We start from the raw sequence: 25728 nt of genomic DNA on the forward strand, positions 1-25728 counted from the left end.
CACAATTTTATTTTCAGCCAAAGTAATTCGTTACCTAAACATGTGATAAGTAGTCTAACTGTGACAAGTACCTTGAAACATCCACTTGATGCAGAAAAGCCTCCAATCCAGGACCATGCCTTCCAAGGGGATCATCTGGTAACATAATTAAATCTCCAACAAATGTATACTGTAGTAACCTAATTTATAAAGAAATAGTTCAGAGCTTATCATATTAAACCAAGTGAATATTAAAATAAAACAAAAACAGGAATATTTCCAGGTGGATTTCAGGAAAGCAATTGCTCATTTCTTCTTCAAGGTGGTGGTAGGGGGGTTGCTTTTCAGACTAGACGCCTGTGATCAGCGGTGTGCCACAATGATCGGTGCTGGATCCACTGCTCTTTGTCATTTTACAAATGACTTGGATGTGAATTTAAAAGGAATGGTTAGTATGTTTGCAGGTGATACCAAAACAGGTGGGGTAATGAACAATGAAGATCATCTCAGATTTCAATGGGATCTTGATCAGATGGACCAATTGGCCAAAGAGTTACAGATGGAGTTCAGTTTAGATAAATATGAAGAGTTGTGCTTTGGCAAGGCAAATCAGGGGAGGACTTATACAGTTAATGGTAGAGCCTTGGGAGTGTTGCTGAACACAGAGGCCTAGGAGTGCAGGTGAATAGTTCCTTGTAAGTGAAGTCGCAGGTAGACAAGGTGCTGAAGGTGGTGTTGGCACGCTCGCCTTCATTGGCCAGAATATTGAGTATAGGAGTTGGGATATCATGGTGCAACTGTACAGGACATTGGTGAGGCTACGTTTAAAAAACTGCTCACAGTTCTGGCTGCCCTGCTAAAGGAAGGATGTTGTAAAACTGGAGAGGGTGCAGAAGAGACTTACAAGGATATTGTCAGGACTGGAGGGATTGAGTTACAGGGTGAGGCAGACAGACTGGGGCTTTTTCCATATGGCATCAGAGGCTAAGGGGTGACCTTATAGAAGTTTATAAAATCATGAGGGGCATGGATAAAATAATAGACAATGTCTTTTCCCTTGGGTGGAGGGAGTCCAAAACTAGAAGGCATAGGCTTAAGGTGACAGGGGACAGATTTAAAAGGGACCCGAGGTGCAACTTTTTCCCTGCATGCACCACCGTCTGTGTGAATGAGCTGCCAGAGGAAGTGGGGAAGGTGGGTACACCTGTTATAAAGGCATCTGGATGGGTATATGAATAGCAAGGGTTCAGAGAAATATGGGCCAAAGGCTGGCAAATGGCTCTAAGGACAGAATGGGATGCCTATTTCCATGATGACTCTATAAAGTATTAGAATATGTTTAATTTCACCATAAAGCCACACCTCTAACATTATAGCATTTTACTGGGATTCTCTCAAACATTCAGAATTGCATTAATTGGAATTATAAACATTAGTTTCTAAACTTAAAACCTAAAAAAGATAGCTCCTAATTATTTAACTCGCTAAATGCACCATTTAGAATGGTCCTATACACTATGTTACTGTTACTGTTGTATTGAGATGCCCGATTATTATATAGCAGAGCTATATAACCTCAGTCAAGCAATGATCACTGCACCACAACTAAAACTTATGACTTTGAGCAGTGGAGAAAGTAATAAAAATATAAGCCCAGTTCGCCAGAGTCTGGGAGACTCTCAACTCTCTGATCAGCTGACATTTCTCAAGGGGTCAAGGGTGAAGTCCACTGAACTAAAAATTTATCCACCAGAGACAGCCTTGCTGATTTCCATTCGGGCACTTAGCTTCTCTGTGCCTGTCAAGGAACACCTGTGTTGACAGAAGGCATGAGGCCCCAACCTTGACTTGGATGAAGCATTTGCAATATTCAATGTTATGTACCTAGTGAGAACAAGTGGGACTAGTGTAGGTAGTAGTATATTTTTGGTGGTGCAGATTTGATGGGCTGAATGGACTCTTCTGTACTGATTGATTCTATGATACATTGGCAGTTTTCCTGCTTCCAATTCCAGTTACTTCTGCTGGAAAGTGTATTTGCATAGTCAAACCACAAGGTGATGCTGTACTTTTTGTGATAAAGCCAATTAACATCAACTAAACTCAACTGTCAATCACTACGATTAGAGGACTGCCAATGCCTGTAGAACAATATCACATTATCCTTTTAGAAGGAAGACAATGAGGAGCATTGAATATCACACAAGAATATTTCTCCACAAAGCTTAATGATATTAATTTTGAGCTTGGCTTTTTGCAAATTAGAGCATTTATTTTGAAAAATCAAAACACTATACAATGGAGAATTCCACTGAAAGGCAGAAATCATACTTCTCAAATTCAGAGAGGAAAAGAGAGTTTATTTGCCTTTTCCAAGTTTTTGAAAGGTACAGGAGTACTCAAGTAATTATCAAAAAGTAGTTTTTCTTACAACAAAAAAAGTGATCTCAGCCAACAGTTGCAAATTGTTAATTTTCAATGATATTTTTATTCATTTTTTAAAATTTATTCTAAACCAATATTAAAGCATAAAGACCTTTTTGCAAATAACAAAATGAGAACTATATAAACGAACTTGTGATGTGACTATTCTTCGTGGAAATTATTCTATTTAAAATGGAGAAAGTCAGCCACTTATCTAAAAATAGCACACTAAAATGGTCTATTTTTTGTACTGTTGCAATCATAAAAATAACAGTTCGTAAGATGTTTTTGTGGTTTATAGTTTCTAAAGACTTAATTTTGTAGTAACAAGGAACAGAAAAGAAGGGTCCAGGTTTTTGGCGCTGAAACTGGCTGGGGACACTGGAGCATCCACAAAGCCAAGAGAATCATAACAGCATGTAAAGAGAAGTGGGCTACACTGCAGGCTAACACTTCCACAGTCAGAAAGGGAATAGGTGACGCAGAGTAAAAGGATTAGGCAGGGAGTGCAGGAATCCTGTGGCCCATTTCCCCAGAAAACAGATATACTGCTTTCAACTGTTGAGGGGAATGGTTTCTCAGGGGGAGAACTGTAACAGTTAAATTTGTAGCACAACAGATGGCTCTGCTGCACAGGAGAGGAGCAAAAAGTGTGGAAATGCAATAGTTGTAGGGGATTCAATTGTAAGGGGAATAGATAGGTGTTTCTGTGCCCTCAAACAAAATTTCGAGATGGCCTGCTGCCTCTATGGTACAAGGGTCAAGGATGTTTCAGAGCGGGTACAGGGTATCTGAAGGGGAGAACATGAATAATCAATGGTCAAGTACACATTCAAACCAATTACATAGCTTAAAAGGTGGTCTGAACAGCAGACTACAGGGAGATAGGAATCAAACTGAAAAGTAGGATTTCAAAAGGCCATGATCTTAGGATCACTATCAGTGCCACATGCTAATCAGAGTAGAAATGACAAGATATAGTGGCTGAATATGTAGCTCAAGTGACAGAGTAAAAGGAACGACTTCAGACTCTTGGGACGTTTGGCCTGGTTCTGGGAGAGGTAGGACTAGTATAAATTGGTGGGTTACACCTGGCCAGGACTGATGCCCTAGGATAATATTTGCTAGAGTGTTTGCACAGGGTTTAACTAAATTGTCAGCGGAGTAGTGACACATGCAAGGAGTTAGAGGAAGGGGAATTAAGGACAAGAACAAAAGACAGCAAGGGCAATGCAGAAGTAATACACAGAGCAATCAAACACCAAAATCAAACAAGGCCACAGTAAAACATAATGTGGGAATGGGACAAGAAATGTTAAAAAGACAAAACTTAAGGCTTTCTGCCTGAGTGCACAAAGCATTCAAAATAAAGTGGATGAATTAATCACGCAAGTAGATGTAAGTGGGGAGGATACAGTTGGAATTACAGATACAGGGCTGCAAGGTGCCCAGAATAGCAAGTGAACTTCCAGGGGTATTCAGTGCGTGGGAAGGAAAAGCTGGTGGAGAGACATTACTGGTTAAAGAGAATACAAATAAAATATTGAGGAAAGCTATTAACTCTAACAATGTAGAATCTATGTGGGAAGAATTGAGAAATACTAAGATGCAAAAAACATGAGTGGGAGTGGCATATAGGCTTTCAAATGTTGCTGGGAGTCATAGTTTAAGGATGAGGGGTAAACCCTTCAGAACGGAGATGAGGAAAATGTCTTCACTCAGTGATGAGCCTGGGAAATTCAGAAAGTGCTGCAGCCCAAACATTGTTTTCAGCAAGGTGTTAGATATAGCTCTTGTGGCTAATTGGGTAGAAAGATATTTGGGGGTGGGTGCAGGAATAGGGCATCAAGCTCAACGATCAGCCAAGATCATATTAAATGGCGGAACAGGCTCGCAGAATCACTGGCCTACTTCTGCCTCCATCTTTTATGTTTCTATATTTCTATGTAAATACGTAATCAATACAATCCAATTAATTTAAGCAGGCAGCTGGTACTTCTAAAGCAGATATCATGAAGATAGAAATTGAGTTTAGGAAAAGTGATGGACAAGATATCCAAAGATACAAAGAAAATTATGAATGGTTTAGGAAAGGTAGGACAATAATGACAGTACACAAAGGGCTTTGGGTCTGAATGGGGAGCAAAACAGAGTTGGGAGTGTAGTGCTGGAAAAGCACAGGTCAGGCAGCATCCGAGGAGCAGAAGAATCATGAAGAAGGGCCTATGCCCGAAACATTGATTGTCGTCCTCCTCTGATGCTGCCTGACCTGCTGTGCTTTTCCAGCACTACACTCTTGACTCTAAGCTCCAGCATCTGTAGTCCTCACTTTCTCCTGGTTAGAAAACCAGCACTGGCAATTTGGGTCAAAGTCTTCTCGCATTGTTCACTGGTAACGCTGTTAAACCTTGCTCCACTCAGTGCCAACTACACCAAATAATGTCAGCAGACATTATGCCTTACTCAATGTTCTAAAATTACTGCTGGACTCAAGAATCATTTTCTGGGACTTTGTATGTTAGTACTCAAATTCCTAGACTGCTTTCCCGATATTCCCAAAACTTGCAATTGCCTCCAAATTTTTGAGACCAAACTGCCTTCTTCATGCTATCAGATCCGATGATCCCTCTTGGTAACTCCTCATGCCAAGACATGCCCTGACTTAAATAACACCCTTTACTTCAAGACATATCTATCATGGTAAATGGATTAAAGTGAAATAATAAAACTGCTACATGGTTACCTGTCTTGAATTATTGCTTTCCAGGCTGGAGATTCATACACAAATTCTTTGAGGTTGTCATTGGTAACAATAATCCCACCAGTTTTCTCAGCAAGGTGCAACAAAAACCTGTAAAAGGGCAAACAAGTATTTTGGAATAGTTCAATATACCTCAAGTTTTGGACTTTGCAAATCTACATCCAACCTATCACCATTCTTCAAATTTCCAACTGCCTTGTCACTACCTCAGACTTGAACTTCCAATAAAAACAGGCCACCGGCAGTGAATCTCACAGCAAGTTATTTCCACAATGCCGGAATAATAAACTTCAGTAATCAATCACTATTTGGTTTGGTGCAAGGATTTCTTGTGACATTTTGTTAAAGATGGAATATGAAATGTCATTGCATTAATACAGAAGCTATGATAAACAGGACGTAGGAACTATATGAATCATAAACATGAGAAAAGTTTGACCTGTATCAATTATGGTCTATAGATCACACTACAAAATTAATAAATTTCTACCAGAAATGAGGGAAGGAAAATAGAATACCTCATACCACCGCAATTTTTAATATTCCATTGTGACTTTTCTCACTCCACTACATAAAAGAAAATCAACTGCTGCCAGTTATTCCTGTTGTTGGTCTTGGAATGCTGCTTTTCTCTGGCTACAATGCCATCCCATTACAACAAACAACTTTTATTTTATTTAATTACACTTGAAGACATCCAATGTAAGTTCTTATTTCATAATTTGGCTGCAGACAGCAGTTGTATATATTTTTAAAAAGTATATACTTTTGGACCTAGGTTTGCTCGCTGAGCTGAAAGGTTCATTTCCAGACGTTTCGTTACTTTACTAAGTAACATATTCAGTGGACCTCATGCGAAGCAATGCTGAAAATTCCTGCTTCCTATTTATATGTTTGGGTTTCTTTGGGTTGGTGGCGTCATTTCCTGTGGTGAAGTCACTTCCGGTTCCTTTTCTCAGGGGGTGGTAGATGGGGTCTAACTCAATGTGTTTGTTGATTGAGTTAGACCCCATCTACCACCCCCTGATAAAAGGAACCGGAAGTGACTTCACCACAGGAAATAACATCACCAACCCAAAGAAACCCAAATATATAAATAGAAAGCAGGAATTTTCAGTATTGCTTCGCATGAGGTCCACTGAAGATGTTACCTAGTAGGGTAACGAAATGTCTGGAAATGAACCTTTCAGCTCAGCGAGCAAACCTACATCCGAAACCTCAACCTGAGCTACAAATCTTCTCAAAACTCGCAAAGAATATAGTATTGAGAGGTGATCAAATGTTACATTTTGAATAGTCTGTATTCATTGTCATGAAGTTGCAGAAGGGCCAAGTTTTATGTTTCTTTATTTATATTTATTTCTTGCCTTTATTTATAGTTTTCAATCAGTTCAAATTACTTCTTTGTTTCAATCTATTTACGTTATGGTTTCCCAGTTTCCACTGTTTGCTGTAGATGCATCTACAATATCTTTTACATGATTCTTCTCAGGGCTACCATGTCCACATAGCAAAAGAAAAAGCACGACATGGCAAATGCTATTTGCCGCCAACTCAATAAGTAAATGCTAAAATTAATTGTCTGTCATTATGGGCAATTGGTTCAGAGCAATATATACATTTTATTTGGTTGATGGGTGGGCAGGATGCAGTGAGACATGGACATTATTTTCAATGGAAACCTAAATAATATAGTTATTTTAACATTGTTATATTTGACTCATTTTAATACAACTGGAAGTTAAAAGTTAGTGTAACTGTTAATTTTTAATATAAAGAGCTTTATTGCAGATTTGTATAGTATATGAAACATTATGTTAATAATAAATTTGCAACACTTTAATTGATTCAAACCTTGTTCTATTTTACAGAATTTTAAAAGGTGCAATTAAAAGAAAGAAAAATCGATACCACAAAATAACCAAGTTCCAAAACCCAGTTCGTCATCAATGGTCTGAAGTAAAGAACACAAGGCACATATGTTGGACATGTAATTTTACCTGTCATCATGTGATGCAATTCTTACTCCACATACTGTTCTAGCTGGTGTAAAAGAAAGGACACCAAGATCTTCAAGCTCAGTTAAGAAATGCTGCTCTGTTAAAAAAAAGAATACTTATACTAACCTTGAAATTTGGAGAGCAGTACTTCAAAATGAAAAGCAAAAAATTATTCTACTGAAAAATCAATAACTGTCATTGTTTAAGGTTTTTTTTAAATTTATACAGACTCATACTTATATACATGAAGCTTTAAGAAGCCAGAGATTAAAAATAAATAATGGCTCATTCTGTGCAAGTCCGAATAAAATCAAGAATGTTAATTTAACTTTGAACTGCTCATGAAAAGTTCTAAAGAAATAATAGCTCTTTACCTCAAGAAAGTCAGCACAATTATATTAATTTGCAAAAAAAAATCCCAACATTTTCAACATTTATTGCAAATTTAATTTTTCTTTTGAAACATACCTGTAATTTTGGTATCTCGCTTGGTTCTCCACTGAGGAACAAACACAGTTATATTTCGGTGACCACGATTCCAAAAACATTCTACTGCAATTGCAATACCACGACAGGAAAATATTTTTTTCATTCCATGGCTGAGAGAATAAAAAATATAGGATACTTGTAAGTCTACTGGGACTCAAAATACATAACTGCGTCACATTCTTGCAATATAAATTCAAATTAACCCTAATTGATGCATAGGAGAAATATCTGGAGATTCTCCATTTAACCATAACTATCTCTCCTATAATCCCATTTACCTTGTGCCCTGAACTGCACTTTTTTGCTATCTGCATTAACTACTGTGCGATAGACAGTTCCCCATTGTAACTAATCTCAGCAAAAGAGATGCCTCTTGAATTCCTTATTGAATTTATTTGGGGTTCTCATATTGCTGACTCCTAGATTTGCATTTCCCACTAGTGGAAATAACTTCTGTGCAACTATTATTTTAAAGCTTCAGAATTTTAAAGGGATGAATACGGTTGCTTTTCAGTCTTTTATTTGTTGAGAGATGCAAGCATATGTGTTTTCTGCCAGTTTCTAATATCATCCTTCTTACTAAATCCTTTCAGCATCCTCTTTAGTGCCTCTAGTCCATGTCCTCTTAGCAATATGGAGAGCAGGCTGCGATCTAAATGTGATCTAACCAAACTTCTAAACAAGCTTAGTTTTTCCAATATTACTTCTTTTGTTTTAATTTTTTGAATTTTCTTACATAAATTATATAAAATGACAACCATTTTGTCTTAGAAAACAAAATTGGACACATAACTGAACAAAATATGAGAACTAAGAAACAGCAATGACAGATAGGCACCAAAGGGTGAAAAATGTAAAAGGAATCAGAGAATAAGTGGAACAGAGCTGAAAAAGGTAAAATCATCGAGCTATTGTAAATGACGTGATCAGAAAAAAGAACAATAAAGTGGTGATAAAACGTGATGTGTCATAAAAAGTCTTACTGTTAATTAGTAAAAAGGATGCAGTCTAGAGGTGCATGCATAGAGATACAAAGAGAAATGCATGGGGGTGGGGGTCAAAACTTCTAGCTTGTTCTGGATTGAACTGCTCAGCTACAGTTGATCACTGCCCTTTCATTATACGGGTCACTTCTAAAACATGACCACTTTGTCCTGAAGTCTCATGCGTTTACACAAACAAAAAGGCCTCTTAATACCCTTTAATCTCTGTACCAAACCAATCTAATTGGAGCTGGGAGTGTTTATTGCCCTCTGAGAAAAACCAAGAACACAGTATCATTGAGAAAAGAAACATCTTTTAGAAAAAAGGGAGCAGCTTTGTGACACATCAAATACATATTTTTCTTGTGTTTTAACAAATGATAGTGGAAGTGTAATAGTAGTGCATCAGAAGACATGGAACAAATAAAACAAAAAGGAATGGTTTCTGGATTTTTCTTTAAAAAAAAGACAGAACTCCAGATAGAGAGGTCACAGGTCCAGATGGCATGTTTCCTTTGCTGAGGAGAAACAAGAGGGAGATGAAACAAAAACAGAAATTGCTGGAGAAACTCAGCAAGTCTGGCACCATTTGTGTAGAGAAAATAGAGTCAACTTTGAAGTTCTGCAGAAAGATCACTGGACCCAAACATCTACTCTGCTTTTTCTCCACAAATGCTGCCCGACGTGCAGAGCTTCTCCAACAACTTCTGGTTTTGTCTCAGATTTCCAACACCCGCAATTCCTCATTTTTAGAAGGGAGATGACCAAGCTTTGGCCAAAATGTGTTCATCTTCTAATTTTCTAAATTATGGAGTCAAACATAGATGTGGTCAATGCAAGGAGGAAGAGAAGTACAAGCCTGGTAACTATTAATCTGCTATGATTTTGAATTTCTGTAAAATTAACAACAAAAGATTTGATAACATTACTAATCTCAAGAATTCAATAAAAGCAAATTACTGTAGATGCTGGAATCTGAAACCAAAGAAAATGCTGGAAAATCTCAGCAAGTCTGGCAGCATGTGTAACGAGAGAAAAGAGTTCTGTCCCTTTGTCAAAGGGCCAGTTAGACTCGAAACATCAGCTCTTTCTCTCCTTACACATGCTGCCAGACTTGCTGAGATTTTCCAGCATTTTCTCTTTTTTTGGTTTCAAGGATGCAATATTGACTTGAACTGTGTTTTTTAGGATTTTACCTGAACCTTTAAAATAGTCTAGGCAGATTTGTTTTCTAATCAACTTGCTCAGAGATGCTATGAGACACTTCTGCATCAGGTGATGCTTGAAGCCAGGCCTCCACAGCCTAGAGGTAAGGACACTACCACTGTGCCACAATGGCCCTCCAATAGTTTAGTCTGATTTCCTGCCTATTGAGTGAGACAATAAAACTGTCAAAACAACTCAAGAACAATTCTCCGCATGTGAGAAACTACTCTTCTTGGTAAGCTAATGACTAAGTAGCTGTATCAGTCTTAATTACAGCATGTTCAATTCAAGGTCACTCATTTGGTTTTAAAGATATAAACAAATTTCTGGTGTGCAGTTTTATCTTAACGTAGCTTACTGACTGTAACATTCTTGCTGGATGGGAACCATGCATACAAACCCAAGTTAGGGTTGCTAATACCTTGTTCTACTAACCATATCTATTGTAAAGTAAGGTAAAAATTGTCATAGTATACCAGACCATAGGACTATACTCTCACTAGAAAGATAAAATTGGTGGTGATTTAACTGGAAGTTATCACACCTCAAGCGAGGAGAGAGGTTGAGAAGCCTTTAACCTTCATTTGTACAGCCATTGAATCAATGCTGTTGGTAACACACTGCATCACAAACTGGCTGTTCAGGCAAATGAGCTAACCAAACCCCATCTATTGCATAAGTGTACAAAATCGTCATGAAGTTATCTTGATTTAGTTTACTTTCTTTTCTGTGATTTCCACAAGTGTACTTTACTAATATCTGTTATCAGGAAGACTGAGGGAAGAGACAGATATTTGTCTCAGTCTGCAAGACTCTAGCTATACATGTGGGGTGACAAGGCGATTCTTGAGCAAAGAAAGGGTCAATTCAGACAATTTCCTAATTTAGACTCTTGAAATTGGGGATTAAGACTGAGAACACGAGTCACTATTGACACAGTTTCACCATTGCTTCAATGGTCTCACCCCTCTTTCACACAAGATATCATTTCAAAGAATCAAACAGCACTGTAATGTCCACAGGGTGGGTGGATGAGGAGGGGTGCGAATAGGAGTAAAAGAGAACATGTTTGCAGTGCCATTTTGCTGAGAATACCTAACATCCTGCTCAAAAAAGCCGACTTCATTTCACAGCTCTGAATCTTGTAGATCATATTTGACCCATAATGTTGCAAGTTAGCAATTTTGATATTGGTATTTTAACTAAACTTTTGACTAGAAAGCGACCAAGATATCCTACCTAAAGGGATTAAAGTGGCTTAGAATGCCTGCAGTCATTGCAATAACTTGACTCAAAACTCACAACCAGTTTGAAACATATAAGCTCATCAAAAACAGCCAGAGATTTGTTGGACATTGCCTTCAGTCAAGCTTTCTTTTGAAGACAAGACCAATTAAAGTCAATACAACAGAAGTAGAGTACAGTATATGGAATGACATCTGAAAACCATTAAGATTTTTGCTCACTGCCCAACCATCACCATCTTATTCACATTGCCACACTTTCTCTAAGATTGCATACTTATATCAGCATGAATGGAAGGTTTGTTGGTGCACAGTAAAATGTTAACAAATGGGCATTACTATGTGGAAGAGAGGATTGAAAAGTGGCATTAGAAAGCAATATGGGTAGAGTTATTTTAGATACAAATTTGAGAATAAGGAATACATTTTGAAATCTGATGAGCAAACAAAAATTTGAGAATTATCAAATAGTGCAGAGAACAGTAAAAGTTGAGAGGAATGACTGATGAAGGGCTTATGCCCGAAACGTCGATTCTCCTGTTCCTCTGATGCTGTGTTTTTCCAACATCACACACTCAAATCTGATCTCCAGTCCTCACTTTCTCCGAGAAAATGATAAAAGACTAGCTAGTAGAATGGTAAACCAAATTATGTGGCAAAGTATATTTTGAGAGATAAATCAAGGAACAAGACTACACCTAAAATGAAGAACTCCACAAATCCAACTCAGTATCTTTCCAATAACCTATAAGCAACTTCTTCCTCCTCCTCCACAATCTAACACTTTATAACTATTACCTTCTCAACTGCAAGTAGAAGTGTACAATAATTTGTGCAACACCAATAATGCGAGTTTCTCCATGAACAAATAACTGTTCCTCCACCTTTCAAATCCTCCAAGTTAGAATCCTGCAACCTTCATCGAGTTAGTACAGCAAACCCGTCCTGCTTCAACAATCCAGTCCCCATGCACCTAAGCTAAGTAGAGTAACTCACCCTTTTAGCCGTGAACCTCACTGAAACAATACAGCAATTTCATTTCTCTTGGATCCATTATAATGGAGGTCATTAATTTCAGCAGCACTTGTGTTGTAGGTTTGAGGTGGAGAGGCATAAAGAATATGTGGCATATGTCTCACTGGTGGAATCATGGTACTCATTAGCAGTAAAGGAATGAAGAAAACATGCATCAAGCAGCATTGTTGAGGAAAGTTGGGGCCAGATTTTACACATTTGGGAGTATTATTCATCTCATAGTTCACTTGTAGTGAGGTAAATCCAAACATTAAATCCGATGTCATGGGATTGCAATTCTCTGGCAAGGTTTCACTAGCTTTCAAAATTTGAACTTTTTAATAAATGAACAGAACTTGTAGCGGGACACTTTCTTAAAAAGAGAAGCTCAGCATAAGTTATATCTGAATTAAGCTTGTGAAAGCTGCCCTTGTGCTTGATATCAAATAATTTTGATAAGCAAATGTCCTACAGGAGTCAGGTAGAAGCACTGTACAATTTGTTGATCTAAATGCCACTATTTTTTTGAGAAACTGCTTAATCCACTAGCAGACTGCAAGATTGGCCTCAAAACATTTAGCATTCAAAATCCCATGCTATCAAGAAAGACGTAGAATACACCAAAGATGTAATGAGAACTTTAAAAAAACAACTAAATTTACTTTGAAATACAAGAGCTATATTTTCATTAAAATGTTATTTTGAACATCAAAAACTCATACAATCCATAAATTGTACTGAATCAATTCTCCCCCCCAGAAAGCACGGATTGACCCAATGATCTATTCACAAACTGCGTCCTCAAAATGGATGTGATACACTGATGCTTTTTATTGCCCCAGATATAGGAGGTAATGTTTGTGAACAAGGAAAGCGTGCATTTGCAATGTATATATCTGGAGTTCAGAGGCTCATTTATAATATATTAGACAAACCGTAGGGCTAAATAAACACATTTGTGGAAATTCCTGAAGTATGTATCAATCACTACTTTTAAGGTAATCTCAATTTATTCAGCATGGATAGATTACATTTCCTAAGGTCAAAACTACACAATTGTGTTCATTATCCACAGTTTAAAATTGCAGCTTTTATGGAAGAAAGACACAAGGATGATGTAAATAAAAGGTAATATTATTTCTAGCATTGCAAATCAGAACTCTCTTCCTTTATAAAACAAAAATCAGTTCCCCAGAAACTCAGTGTTAGAATTTCAACAGGTGAATGTAATAGGAAAACTTGCGCAGCCAAATTAAGGTTTTAGAAACATTTCTCATAATTACAACCTACGGAAGCAATTGTCAAAAGTTGTCTCATCTAATTGTGGGGAGGGAAGGAAAGTACAGAATACCAAAGATTACCATAAATATCACTGTTTCGCAGTAATGTGGTAATACGGGAATCCCCTAACCAAAATACCAATGGTGACCCACTGACTCATTCCACAGAATACCAAATAGTTTGTACCTGCACTACACAACTACGTGACACAAAGAATCGAGTTATGATTCAGACTGACATGACTATCGGCTTTTATTATTATGAATACTACCTCTACGTATGAACTTATACTGTGGATCAATACACCAACGCCACTTCTTCACAATTATGCAGAGTGATTGTAAAAAATGTTAGTCATGTTTAGGTCACCAAAATATTTGGTAGAATTTGTTTAAAAGGCAGGCTCATACCTCAGTTGAGGCTCAAATATAGTTTTAGTTGGGTAATGGAGAATCCTTTTGGTTTAGGATTTTGAGAAACTGAAAATCGCAAACCTAACTCTCAGGCAAAACATCTAGACAGTTACACAGACCATGACCTGCAAAATTATAGAAATGAATTGAATTTTGAGTAGTTGATAAACGAAATGTTGTTTATGAAATAAATTATTGATTTTGGTCTTGTATGAAATAGTTGAAAATTAAATGATAGCTCGTTTTTGCAACAAGTGAGAAATAGGTAAAAACAATGACTGCAGATGCTGGAAACCAGATTCTGGAGTAGAATGGTGCTGGAAAAGCACAGTAGTTCAGGATGCTGCCTGAACTGCTGTGCTTTTCCAGCACCACTCTACTCCAGAACAAGTGAGAAATAGCAAGTAGGAAAACAGGATATTCCAGGTTTCTAATTATCCTTAGTTGACATTTTTCCACAAACACACTAATGTTGTTAAAATGTTGAATTAAGCAGTTTAACAGGAAACTAAATGTGGCATAGCACAAAATACAAATATGGAATTGCTACGTCTTAAAATTGAAATAGTTGAAAGCCAGGAGATATTTAAACCTGTAACAAAAAAAAATCACTATTTCCATCTAGATAGCAAATGTCACTTGCACATGTTCAATTTACTTAGTTTGTATTTGCTTTAGTGAGATTCATTTTTTCCTTAAGATCATTATGCTTGCAGATGTTATACTTACTTTTCAATATTTCATCTCTCTCAAAACAATGCACCTAATTTCAAGTTGCCAGTTAACTTTTTTTTAAGGTTCTTGACTTTAGCTGACAATGTAAATTATGGCTCCATTGGTTGGTTTTAATTTTCACAGGCAATAGAAACTTAAATAACATTCATAGCAAATGGGATAAAGTATAAATTAAATGATAAGTGGAGTGAATGAAAGTAACATGATTAGATGCTCTTAAGAATGTCAATGGAATTGGGATTTACCAAGGAACTGAAGAACTCATGCAGCTCTTAAAAAAATGAACAAGTCACGGTTCCAATGTTTTCTGGGAATTTCGAAAGTAAATTTACACCGGTTCTTCCAATTTCCTCTTACGTAATTAAAACTCACGATTCCATCATGGAAATGTTTAAAATTTTAAATATTTACAGTAAGTTCAAATGGGTCGGATATTATAATATAATAATCTAACCAAAAAATGTATGACAAAACACTTTCAAATAATTTAAATACATCATAACAGGCAGATTAACAAAATCAGAAGGACTGCAATGAAATAGTGTGTAATTCTGGTCATTTTCCTATCGGAAGGATGTTGCGAAACTTGAAACAGTTCAGAAAAGATTTACAAGGATGTTGCTAGGGTTGGAGGATTTGAGCTATAGAGAGGCTGAACAGGCTGGGTCTGTTTTCCCTGGAGCGTCAGAAGCTAGGTGGTGACCTTATAGAGATTTATAACATCTTGAGGGGCACGGAGAGGGTGAATAGACTAGATCTTTCCCCTGGGATGGGGGAGTCCAGAACTAGAGGGCATAGGTTTAGGGTGAGAAGAGAAAGACATAAGAGGGATTCAAGGGGCAACTTTTTCACACAGAGGGTGATGCATGCATGGATTGAGTTGTCAGAGGAAATGGTGGAGGCTGGTACAATTACAGCACTTAAGAGGCATCGGGATGGGTACACGAAGAGGAAGGGTTTAGAGGGATATGGGCCAAGTGCTGGCAAATGGGACTAGATTAGGTTAGGATATCTGGTCGGCATGGACGAGTTGGACCGAAGGGTCTGTTTCCGTGCGATACATCTCTATGACTTTTTCAACCTTAAACAAATCATCTGCCATCATTAAAAAAAATGCTCAGAACAAACACCAAGAATGAGTCTCGGGAATCAAGTCAAACACCAAAACGATAGTCTAAAATTAACCCAAATATCAGTTCAAAATTGTTAGAAAGCATTACAAAATGTGATTTTGAATGAACACTCCCACTTCTACAAATTCTGCAAGACTAAGTCAATACAGTGAACTTCGGTGACTGGTATCAATTTCTTAAGATGGTGGCAAGTTAACAATGCTAGCAGGATGTATGGAATTAATTCCATTTTAGATAAAAGAATTAAATGCTTTGCAAATTGATAAGTAGTAACAAACAAATCTCTAAACTTACACATATGACATCTTATTTGACAGAAAATTTTGAAGTCTCATATATACCTAATTTGTTTGATGACAACCTGTTTGTGCTTCTCTATACTGGTCAGGAAAGATTTTGGTATGAGACTCACTATCTGGAATGGAGTTGATGCAAGTCAGCTGCAAAGGTGAAAGTGAAATTCATGCACTTCAGCTACTGCCGAGAAAAATCTTTCTGTAAAGCTAGAAAAAACTAGAGGGCTATCATCTAGTGAACCCAGCATCTGTAACTCAAGGTCTGCTGCGGCCTTCATGATGCCCAATAGCATTATTTTCTATAAAATGTTGAGTAACTGATTCCTGGTGTAGAGAGAATAGCCACAAGCTGTTCTATAAATAATAATTAACAAAGACATCACACATGACTAAGAATAATAGGGGAGGGTTTAGGGAAAATGTTAGAAGAAACTGAAAAACCGACCAAAAATGTTGATAAACTCAAATCACGTAAAAGAAAGTGCTGCAGATTAACGTTGCTGCCTGTTCTTTCAAATTCACCAGGGCTTACAAGGAGTACATTACATGGTCAGGGTGCATTAACTAAAACTTAAAAAAAAGATAAGGGGTAGTCTAATCAAGAACTAATACATTAAATTAGAAAAATAGTTGAAAAGTGGAACTCTCCTGTGTCAAAGCACAAGGATGTCAGATTAAAACAAAAGTCAAAGTAATTTTAGCAGGGGATCAAGGGGCTTCAAAAAACATGGAGCAATGGTGTTAGAGGAAGTGAGGAAATCACAATCTAAATGGTGGAGTAAACTCTTGGGGCTGAAAAATATCTTTGTTCCTAAGTATTTCTAGCACATTCCACTCTTGTTTCATGTTGGCTGAATTGTTTAAAAATTCATTTGTAATGGATTCCAAATTGGTGTTGATCTGCTCATATGGGAAATTGAGGGTGATTAGAGTGCATCCAAGTCAGATGTGTTTGTTTACTGAAGTCAGCACGACCATCAACTCACTGACTGTACAGGCAGTGCCCGGGTTGTAAATGGGTTGTGTTCTGGAGTGTGTTTGCAAGTCTAATTATATTCAAGTCAGAACAAAATGCAGAAAAATGGCAGATGTTTGTCAGTATTAGAAATGTTCATTTGTTGAGTTGAGTTTTTAGAATTATAATGTATGGGATTACCTTCATAAGCACAATCTTAAGTTAACATTCATATATCAGAGACCTATGTTGGCTAGGGTGACAAGCTAGCAATGCTCCCTAATCCAATAAGAGGAACAGTGTATCGAGGGCATATTAGAAGCACTTTCAGAGTTCAGATACAAACAGTCAATCATTAACAGAACACATAACCAAGCTAGCATCCTAGGAAGTACATCTCATATCACAAACTATTCTGTGCTAATTAATGAATAATTGCTTTTCCTCTGTGGGGAAAGTTAATGCAAAATGGGTGTAAACAGAGGGAGGAGGTGGAGAGATACAGGTGAAAAGAGACTACTTTATCTGGAAAGAAATTCCACCAGGTTTATTCTCTTTTAACAAAAGTGAGGCTATTCAGCATGAGGTTACCCCCCCCCCTCCCCCCCTCCCTGCTTGCCAGTCCAAAACGAAAATGGTCAGTTGTAAAATGTTGAAACTGAGATTTGATATTTGCTGGGCAAGGCAAATATGGAACCAAGGCAAAAAGGATGGATTGAATATACAGATCAGAAAGAGTTAAATTGGTTGGCATAGCAAGTAATGAACAAGCCTTATTCTTGTTCAAATAAAAATTAACACTCCCCAAATGGCTTGAGGAGGGGCTGCGATGACAACCAGTATGCCACAGCTTCCAAGAAGGTATCCTAGGACAAAATCTTTTATACTCTAATTCTAAAGCATGACAGAACAAGTAATGAAAAGAGATTTGCCATGACTCTAAAATTGCTTTAAAAACCAATCTTTAAATAATTAAGAATGAAAATCAATGAAAGATCAAAAAGGGAACTGCCAAAGGACAATTTTTCTAAAAATCTCAAGAAATCTCTTGTCTGTCACAAAATGCATTTGCCCAATGGAAATATGGCACCGTGATTCATCTGCACTTGTTCAGTTGTACTTGTATCATCATACTAAATCCTCTATCCATTTTATGTCAGAAGACTCAACTCATTAATTTTATGACAGTGAGAAAGAAAGATAGACTGTCCATCTAACCCTTATACAAACAGGAAAAACTTAATTCACAAATTATCATTAAATTGATCAGAGGTTCCTTGCATTTTCTCCCCCATTGCCTTTTCAGACAGCAAACACTTTTAAACAATAAAAATCTCATGTCATCAAAAACAAACAGTGAATCAAAAAGTGCTATCACAAAAGTATGCAAGCTGCCATACATTCTATGGCAATTGGCTGTACATTTTTTCCATATTAAAATCTATTTCTTATCCCTCACTCATCATATTTCCAATGATAATTAGGACACATTAAGAGATCAATGATTCAGTAATTACTAGTTGCACTACAAGCGTCCTCTATTTTTTGGCTTAATTTTTACTTTGCTCTTTGACATCATACCACTTATAGAACTAAAGTCACCTTGCCTGCAGGTGCAGTATTGCTGTTTTTGGTCAGCTGCCAGGAGGCCCCAGAAGAACTGGGTACCGATTTTGCTTTTCTTTCTTCAACTTGAATAGTTCTTACGGTACAAGCTTCAGGTGTGTCTACTTGTGGATTTTTATTTGATTCTTGTATTGAACTTACACAAAGGCTACTTGAACCAGCAGCCTGAAGGACAGGTGGGAGTCGCGCATTGAGACACTGCAAAATCCTATTGCAGTAGATGCTAAATGAACGGTCTCGGAAATTGAAAAATATGTGGGCTATTTCCTTCAAGCCAAAGACCCCTCCAAAAGTATCCATTTAATGGGAAAATGTGGAGGGTTCCACAGCAGTCAAGCAAATAGGTACTCAGGGAAAGTTGCACAATTAACTCTAACTATTAAATACACACAAAACCATCTCATTACCTGCTCATCCATTCTGACATGGGACCTGACACCACATCTGGAAGCAGAGCTTACCTGACCCAAGCACCACCTTTCCCTACTCCAGACCAGATGATCTGCCACCTACTCTGACCTATACTAAACAATCTACCACATAGCTGGACCCCTTGCAACTTAACCTCATGTTTATCTTATGAATTTAACATTTCACAGTAGTTGTCAAAAAGATTGCCTGCGATTCTGGGGATCCTTTAAATTTCAGAACATGACAGTTACTTGCTGTGAAAATGAGGATATAGTTCACCTTCCTCGACTGTCCTACGCTATGAGATTAGGCAAAATATACGTATATCCTTTGCATTTCTGATCAGAAGCTCCTTTCAGAAATGTGGAGCTTTTTCTTATCAGCACACAATTTCTCAAGTAACAGAGAAAATCAGATTTTAAACGTAGCTTGCTTATGGGAGCCATTTGGCCAAAAGAACACACTGCACTTCTTTGAATAGTGCCATGGAATGTTTAGTATTAACATGGAACCCACCGACCTCTGGTCTCTCTAGCAATGTGGAATTCAATAAGTACTGTAGTAGAAAGATTAAATGCCAGAATATTATTCAAAGCAATGTTCCATAACTTGGATAAACAACTGTCTAACTTTTTGCCAAATGTTGCGTAATGCACAAATTGGAAGGCAATTTAACAATACTCACGCCATTGCAACGTTACTTCCATCAATTATAATGTGCTTCAAATTTGGTTTCCCAGGATCACTTGTTAGGTTTAGTTTGTAAGGGCTTTTCAGTAAATCATGGAATCGTTGAACTCCAGTCACTGAAGCACTCACTTGACGATTGGAAAACACAGGCAATAGTGGCTGTTCAGAGCTGCCTCTTGCTACAATATCACTTTCATTTAACAATTTCCTCTCATTAACTAAGGCATGGGTGAAATGCTTCGCTGAGTGAAAATTCTCAGTGTCGTTAATTAACTTGGCTGCAGGAGGCTTTGTTAAGACTTCATCTTTGTTATCCTGGGCAATGACAAACATTTCATCTACAGGCTGACTGCGTTTTTCAAGTCTCTCATTTTTCCATTGATCTTGTGAAGAACTGGGTACCGATTTTGCTCTTCTTTCTTCAACTTGAACAGTTCTTACGGTACAAGTTTCAGGTGTGTCTACTTGTGGATTTTTATTTGTTTCTTGTATTGAACCAGCACAAAGGCTACTTGAACCAGCAGCCTGTGGTACACAAGTGGTTTGTTCATCCTCCGTGTGTTTACTTTCTTCAACAATTCTTTTAAGCAATAACATGGGTTCTTCATTCTGCCCCATTTCACCAATAACTCTTTTTATTACATCATTGGAATAACCCATTGTTCTGAAAAATTCTACAAGCATGTTGAACTCCATTTCTGGGGTAGTAACTGTTGAGTCCTCTTCAATTTGATTATCCTGCTGTCCAATTAAGGGAACATTGCATGCAGGGGGCTCATCAGTGACCACGTTAGTACAAAGCACTTTAGTTGTGGTATTTGCTGCAAACTCAATGTCTCCTGAAAACTGGCGCTTTGTATGTCTGTCCTCGCTGTTAGATGATCTTCTTTTGCATGACAGTCTCTCCTTTCCTGCGGATGATGCCTCACAAGATGATTGCTCTATTTCTGGAACAAATGATTTTTGACTTACTTGTGTAAGCATAGTGTTCATTTGCTGAGCAAGTTCAGATACAGGCGTGCCAGCCTGTCTTCTAGCTTCTTCAAAGTAGGGATCTTTAGATTTTCCTTCAGAGGAAGAGTTAAAAGTATCATGATTAACAATTTGGGAATTATCATCAAGTTCTAAAGTCAGATCTATAGGTTCTTCATGACACAGTACATCTTCAGCAAGATTCACAAGTTCCTCCTTTACAGCGCTGGGCAAGAGCAGCAAATCCATTGAATATTTATCAGCATTTAATTCTATAATGCGCTTAAAGTTTCTTTTAATTGAAGATTCTCTTTTGTTAGGTATGCTTTGGTTATCTTTGAACAGCTGCACAAACTGCTGTATTCGGGTTTTTGCCATAATCACTGCTTCTGTACCTCCTGTAATGCTAATTGCTCCAGCACTTGCCATGGAGATATCAGCACAGGTATCTTGTATAAGACACTTGTGAAACAAGCCTTTAGCTCCTGCAAAAATGCAATGCATCTCCTTTGGATAATATTCAACCTGACGAAATTCTGGATTACAAATTCCCTTGATATATTCCTGCAAAATGTAAAAGAAAATATTAAGCAGTTGGCTGTTAATGAAAATACACAATTAAGTAACACTATGACTTATTTTCAAAACTTTAATGGCATTGAGGTGGGGTGTGCAAAAATCAATTAAGTGCAGAGAAGACTTTGAACCAATTGCATGGAATTAATGGAATGATCCTTGCTGATTCTGCTGACCAATTCAGAAAATAATTCTGAAGAACAAAAACAGCAGGAAAAACACAGGTCAGGTAACACCTGTGAGGAGAAAGACAGTAAATGTGTGAACAAACAAATTAGGAGAAGACTGCTCGAGCCTGCAGCCGTTGAATAAGACCCAGATATGTACAGCAAAAGAAGCCAGTGACATCCACACCAGTCAATAGACATTGACGACATTGATCTCATTTTCCAGTCCTTGGCCCATAACCTTGCAGACTCCCATCACCTTCTGGGTGTGAAACTTTCTCCCAAACATCCCTCTTAAGTCTTCTACCTCTTTCCTTAAATTTATGATGTCCCTGGATTATTGATCCCTCCAGTAATGGAAAAGTGTCTTCCTATTCACTCTACTCATGCCCTTCAATTGTGCACACCTTTATCAGGTCCATTCTCAAGCTTCAGTATTCCAAGGAAAATAACTCCAGTCTTTCCAATCTTTGCTCATGACTCCGACCTTCCAGTCTAAGCATTATCCTGGTAAGTCTCCTCTGCACCACCTGGTATAACCTGCTTTTTTATACAATGCCAGGACAACCTCCCTGCTCTTGTATTCTATGTCTTTGTTAATAAGTATAAGATCTAAGGCAAAGTGGCACGGTGAATCAAATATTTTCCATGACTGAAAGTTTTCTCCTTGGAATTCCTCGTTGGTGGGCTATGCTGGGATCTTTGTGGTTTTGATGTGCATTTTAATGATTTGGACTTGAAAGTCAGGGCTATGATCAAGATTTTCTCAACCAGTCTGCCACAAGGAAACTAATCTGAAGCCTTGCTAAAATCCATGCAGACGATATCAAATTCATTATCTTTATCAACGCTTCTGGATACCCACCCAAATATGATCAAATTTATCAAACATGGCCTTCTTTTATGAAGGGCATACTGGCAAACCCCAATGGCTCACCAACTGCAGATATTAAAATTCTGAGGGACAGCATATAATTTAATCTTATAACCATTCAGGTTGGACTAAGCAACCAGCGATTTCCTGGTCTATCCCTTCCTTCCTTTTTTAAAATGACATGACAGCATTCGCAGTCCTCCTGTCCTCTACTATCTCACCTGCAGCTGAAGAGGATTTGAAATTTCCATCCTTCATTCACTTTCACCTTTTCCTCTCCCCTTTCTTAGCAGAAAAAGGTGACCGTGAGGGAAGAATGGCAATTGCAATTTTCCAATTCATTGCAAGAACCGGGGGAGCACTGAGTGCAGGTTCATAGCTCCTTGAAAGTGGAGTCGCAGGTAGATAGGATAGTGAAGGCGGCATTTGGTATGCTTTCCTTTATCGGTCAGAGTATTGAGTCCAGGAGTTGGGAGGTCATGTTGCGGCTGTACAGGACATTGGTTAGGCCACTGTTGGAATATTGCATGCAATTCTGGTTTCCTTCCTATCGGAAAGATGTTGTGAAACTTGAAAGTGTTCAGAAAAGATTTACAAGGATTTGCCAGGGTTGGAGCATTTGAGCTACAGGGAGACGCTGAACAGGCTGGGGCTGTTTTCCCTGGAGCAAGGAGGCAGAGGGGCGGTGGGGTTGTTTGTGTGCATGCGTCCCAGACATGTTCTCTGGAATGTTCTGTGAGCTGACATCCTATCTCCGCAATGTCGAGGAGATAACATCGAGAGCAACAGACACAGTCGATGTGACGTTTGGATGTGCAGAAAAACCTCTGCCTGATGTGATATGATCCTTTGAGGCCTTGGGTAGAAGTGAGGGGAGAGGCGTGGGTGCAGGTTTTACAAGGGAAGGTGCCGAGTACGGGTTGGTAGGAATCATGAACCTAATGAGGGAGTGCGGAGGGAATGTTCTCTGCGGAATCCTGAATGGTGTGTGGAGGGAAATATATCTCTGGTGGTGGGATCTGACTGTAGGTGGTGGAAATAGCGGAGGATGATGTGTTGTATCTAGAGATTGGCGGGGTGGAAGGTGTGGACCAAAGGGGGTTCGATCCTCACTGCAGTTGGATGGGTGGGGTTGAAGGGCAGAAGTGCAGTAAGTGGATGAGATGTGCGGGAGGCCATTGCTGACCATGTGGGAGGGGAAAATTGCAGTATCTCCACCTTGGGACCCTCCAACCGCACAACATCAACATCAGTTTCACTAGTTTCCTCATCCCTCCTCCCCACCCCACTTCATCCAAGATCCCACCCTCCAACTCAGCAACACCCACTTGAATTGTCTTCATTCCCACCTATCACCCCCTCTCCCACCTGCATTTACCTATCGCCTCTCAAGCTACCTTCGCCCCAGCCCCTCTTGATTATCTCTCAGACCCCTTTCCCCACACACCCTCCATATTCCTAATGAAGGAATTATGCCCGAAACATCAATTCTCCTGCTCCTCAGATGCTGTCTGACCTGTTGTGCTTTTCCAGCACCACATTTTGACTCTAAAATATTGAGCCAAATATACTTTGTATGTAATTTTAATTTGTACTGACACAATCTACATCTAAATTGGAAATTTTATTTTCTGCAAATTGACATTTGCTCCCTTGTAGCAAAGACAAATTAATAAATATTAATAAATGTCACTGTTCTTGATAGTGGTCTCTCAAAATACTTACATTTATAAAGCTATTTCACATTATGCACATGGTCAATCAAATTTGAAAATAGGCATAGTACTGAGGTAATCTCAATGCAAATTACGTGTCAACATCAGCATGACAATTCGGCAGAAATACTTGTTTTGCAATTTCAGATACCCAGCCCAACCAAATTTAGATTTACACTTAATGGTTGGCTAAGACAAATTATGTTCTGCCTACTTCCTTTTGGCTACTAGACAAATTATTCTCCAAATGAAGATATATGACCTTGGCTTTCAAATGTTGCAACCATGGGATTTTTCTGTCACGATCAAGTAATCCCAAAGAGAACTCCATAAAATAGATTTGAAAGGCATTCAACATTTCACATCATCTGGAGATTTGGGATTTTTTTTTCCAGGGTTCAATTTAGTTACCATCGGTAATGAGTTAGGTTGAAATTTAGCAAAATAGTAATCAGTTACAACATTTTCTATGCTTCTGTGATGGGTAAAAATCTGCACCAGAACTTAAAATCTTCAGGTTGGGAATAAAGGCAAAGAAACTCGTTAAAAACGAGTTTGCATTCGTGCTCACATCCACAAAAAAAACTTATCAACAATGCCGGAATTCTACAGTGGAGGTATACAAGTTAAATGTTCTGGAGTAAATCGAATTCAGCATAGAATTCACCCCACTGGACACGATTATTGCATTCTTAAAGTAAGCGGAACACCCACAATTAAATGATTCAACCGTTAAGGTCCCTCACTTCCAAAAGTAACCCCTAACCCAAAAGTCCCCAATAAGCAATATCTCCAAGTCCGGGGAAACACCAGTCTAAATTTCCTGCTCAATACGATCACTGCACGACGACCAAAAAAATACAGAGAAAGAGCTCATTCTCTGCACTGTTTACTTTCAAAGCTATCACAGCTCTGCCTGAACCAGACACATTTCCGGGCCCGCTCCTCCCCCGGTGTAGATAGATAGACAGATAGATAGATAGACAGACAGATAACCCAGAGAGGATGGCGGGGGGTGTTGGCCTTTAGGCCCACTCCAGTCCTCCCCCAAGACGTACCTTGGCTTTCCTCACATGTTCCCGTCTCCCCTTCAGCTGCACCCAGACTTGCTGGGGGCCAGGAGACGCCGTCGCCGCGTAACGAGCCACCAGGGGCACCGAGATGGCCAGGACCACTTTGAAAAGTTGCTGGATGGAGGCCGTGCTGCCCTCCAGATAATCCTTCTTGTCGCTGCAGACCGCGAACTCGTCGCTGATTTCTCCCAGGCCGCCGGCGTCCGCTTTCCGCCAGGGAGCAGCGGGGCCGGCCGCCTCGGGAGGCCTAGCGGGCTGTGCTTTGGCTCGGTGACCGCTCGAAGCCGCGACGCCGGCCATGACTGGATGCGGAGGGTGGGGGTGGGGGTGGGGGGGGGGGGGGGGGGAGGTGAGATTACAGAGAAACGAGGAAACCCCGACAGACGCTGCCGCCGATAAAACGACGAGACGCTGCGCTGTTCACCGAGCCGTCCACTCCGACACAAGCTCCGCCGTCTCCAGTCTCCGACATCCCGGCCCGCGGAGGGGGGGGGGGGGAAGGGGGAGGGGTGCGAAAAGTCCCCAGCGCCTGACGTCACCGCGCCGTCGGCGTCACCGCTGATGCCCCGCCCACCGCGCCTGATCGCTTTGGGTCCAGCGCGAGCCCACACCCCCGCCCCAGGAGCTGCAGCAGGGACTTTCCAGTTACTCACTGCATGCATGACAGTGACATGGCAGGGACTTTTTCAATGTAGTTATACATGCAAACAG

General features: G+C 39.1%; 1 protein-coding gene across 1 annotated transcript in view; it reads right to left on the minus strand.

Moving 5' to 3' along the window:
- The window catches only part of LOC140496476 (NEDD4-binding protein 1-like), a 30113-nt gene extending 4623 nt beyond the window's left edge, over window positions 1-25490 (minus strand). The window contains exons 1-6 of the mRNA XM_072596252.1: window positions 25003-25490; window positions 19636-21176; window positions 7633-7763; window positions 7165-7261; window positions 5147-5254; window positions 72-179 (exon numbers count right to left, since the gene is read on the minus strand). Coding sequence (XP_072452353.1) covers window positions 72-179; window positions 5147-5254; window positions 7165-7261; window positions 7633-7763; window positions 19636-21176; window positions 25003-25317 — 2300 coding nt within the window. The 5' untranslated portion in view covers window positions 25318-25490. The remainder of the gene's footprint in view (window positions 1-71; window positions 180-5146; window positions 5255-7164; window positions 7262-7632; window positions 7764-19635; window positions 21177-25002) is intronic.
- Window positions 25491-25728: the final 238 nt, after the last annotated feature.

This window comes from Chiloscyllium punctatum, chromosome 26 (genome assembly GCF_047496795.1).
Source record: "Chiloscyllium punctatum isolate Juve2018m chromosome 26, sChiPun1.3, whole genome shotgun sequence".
Classification (NCBI taxonomy): domain Eukaryota; kingdom Metazoa; phylum Chordata; class Chondrichthyes; order Orectolobiformes; family Hemiscylliidae; genus Chiloscyllium; species Chiloscyllium punctatum.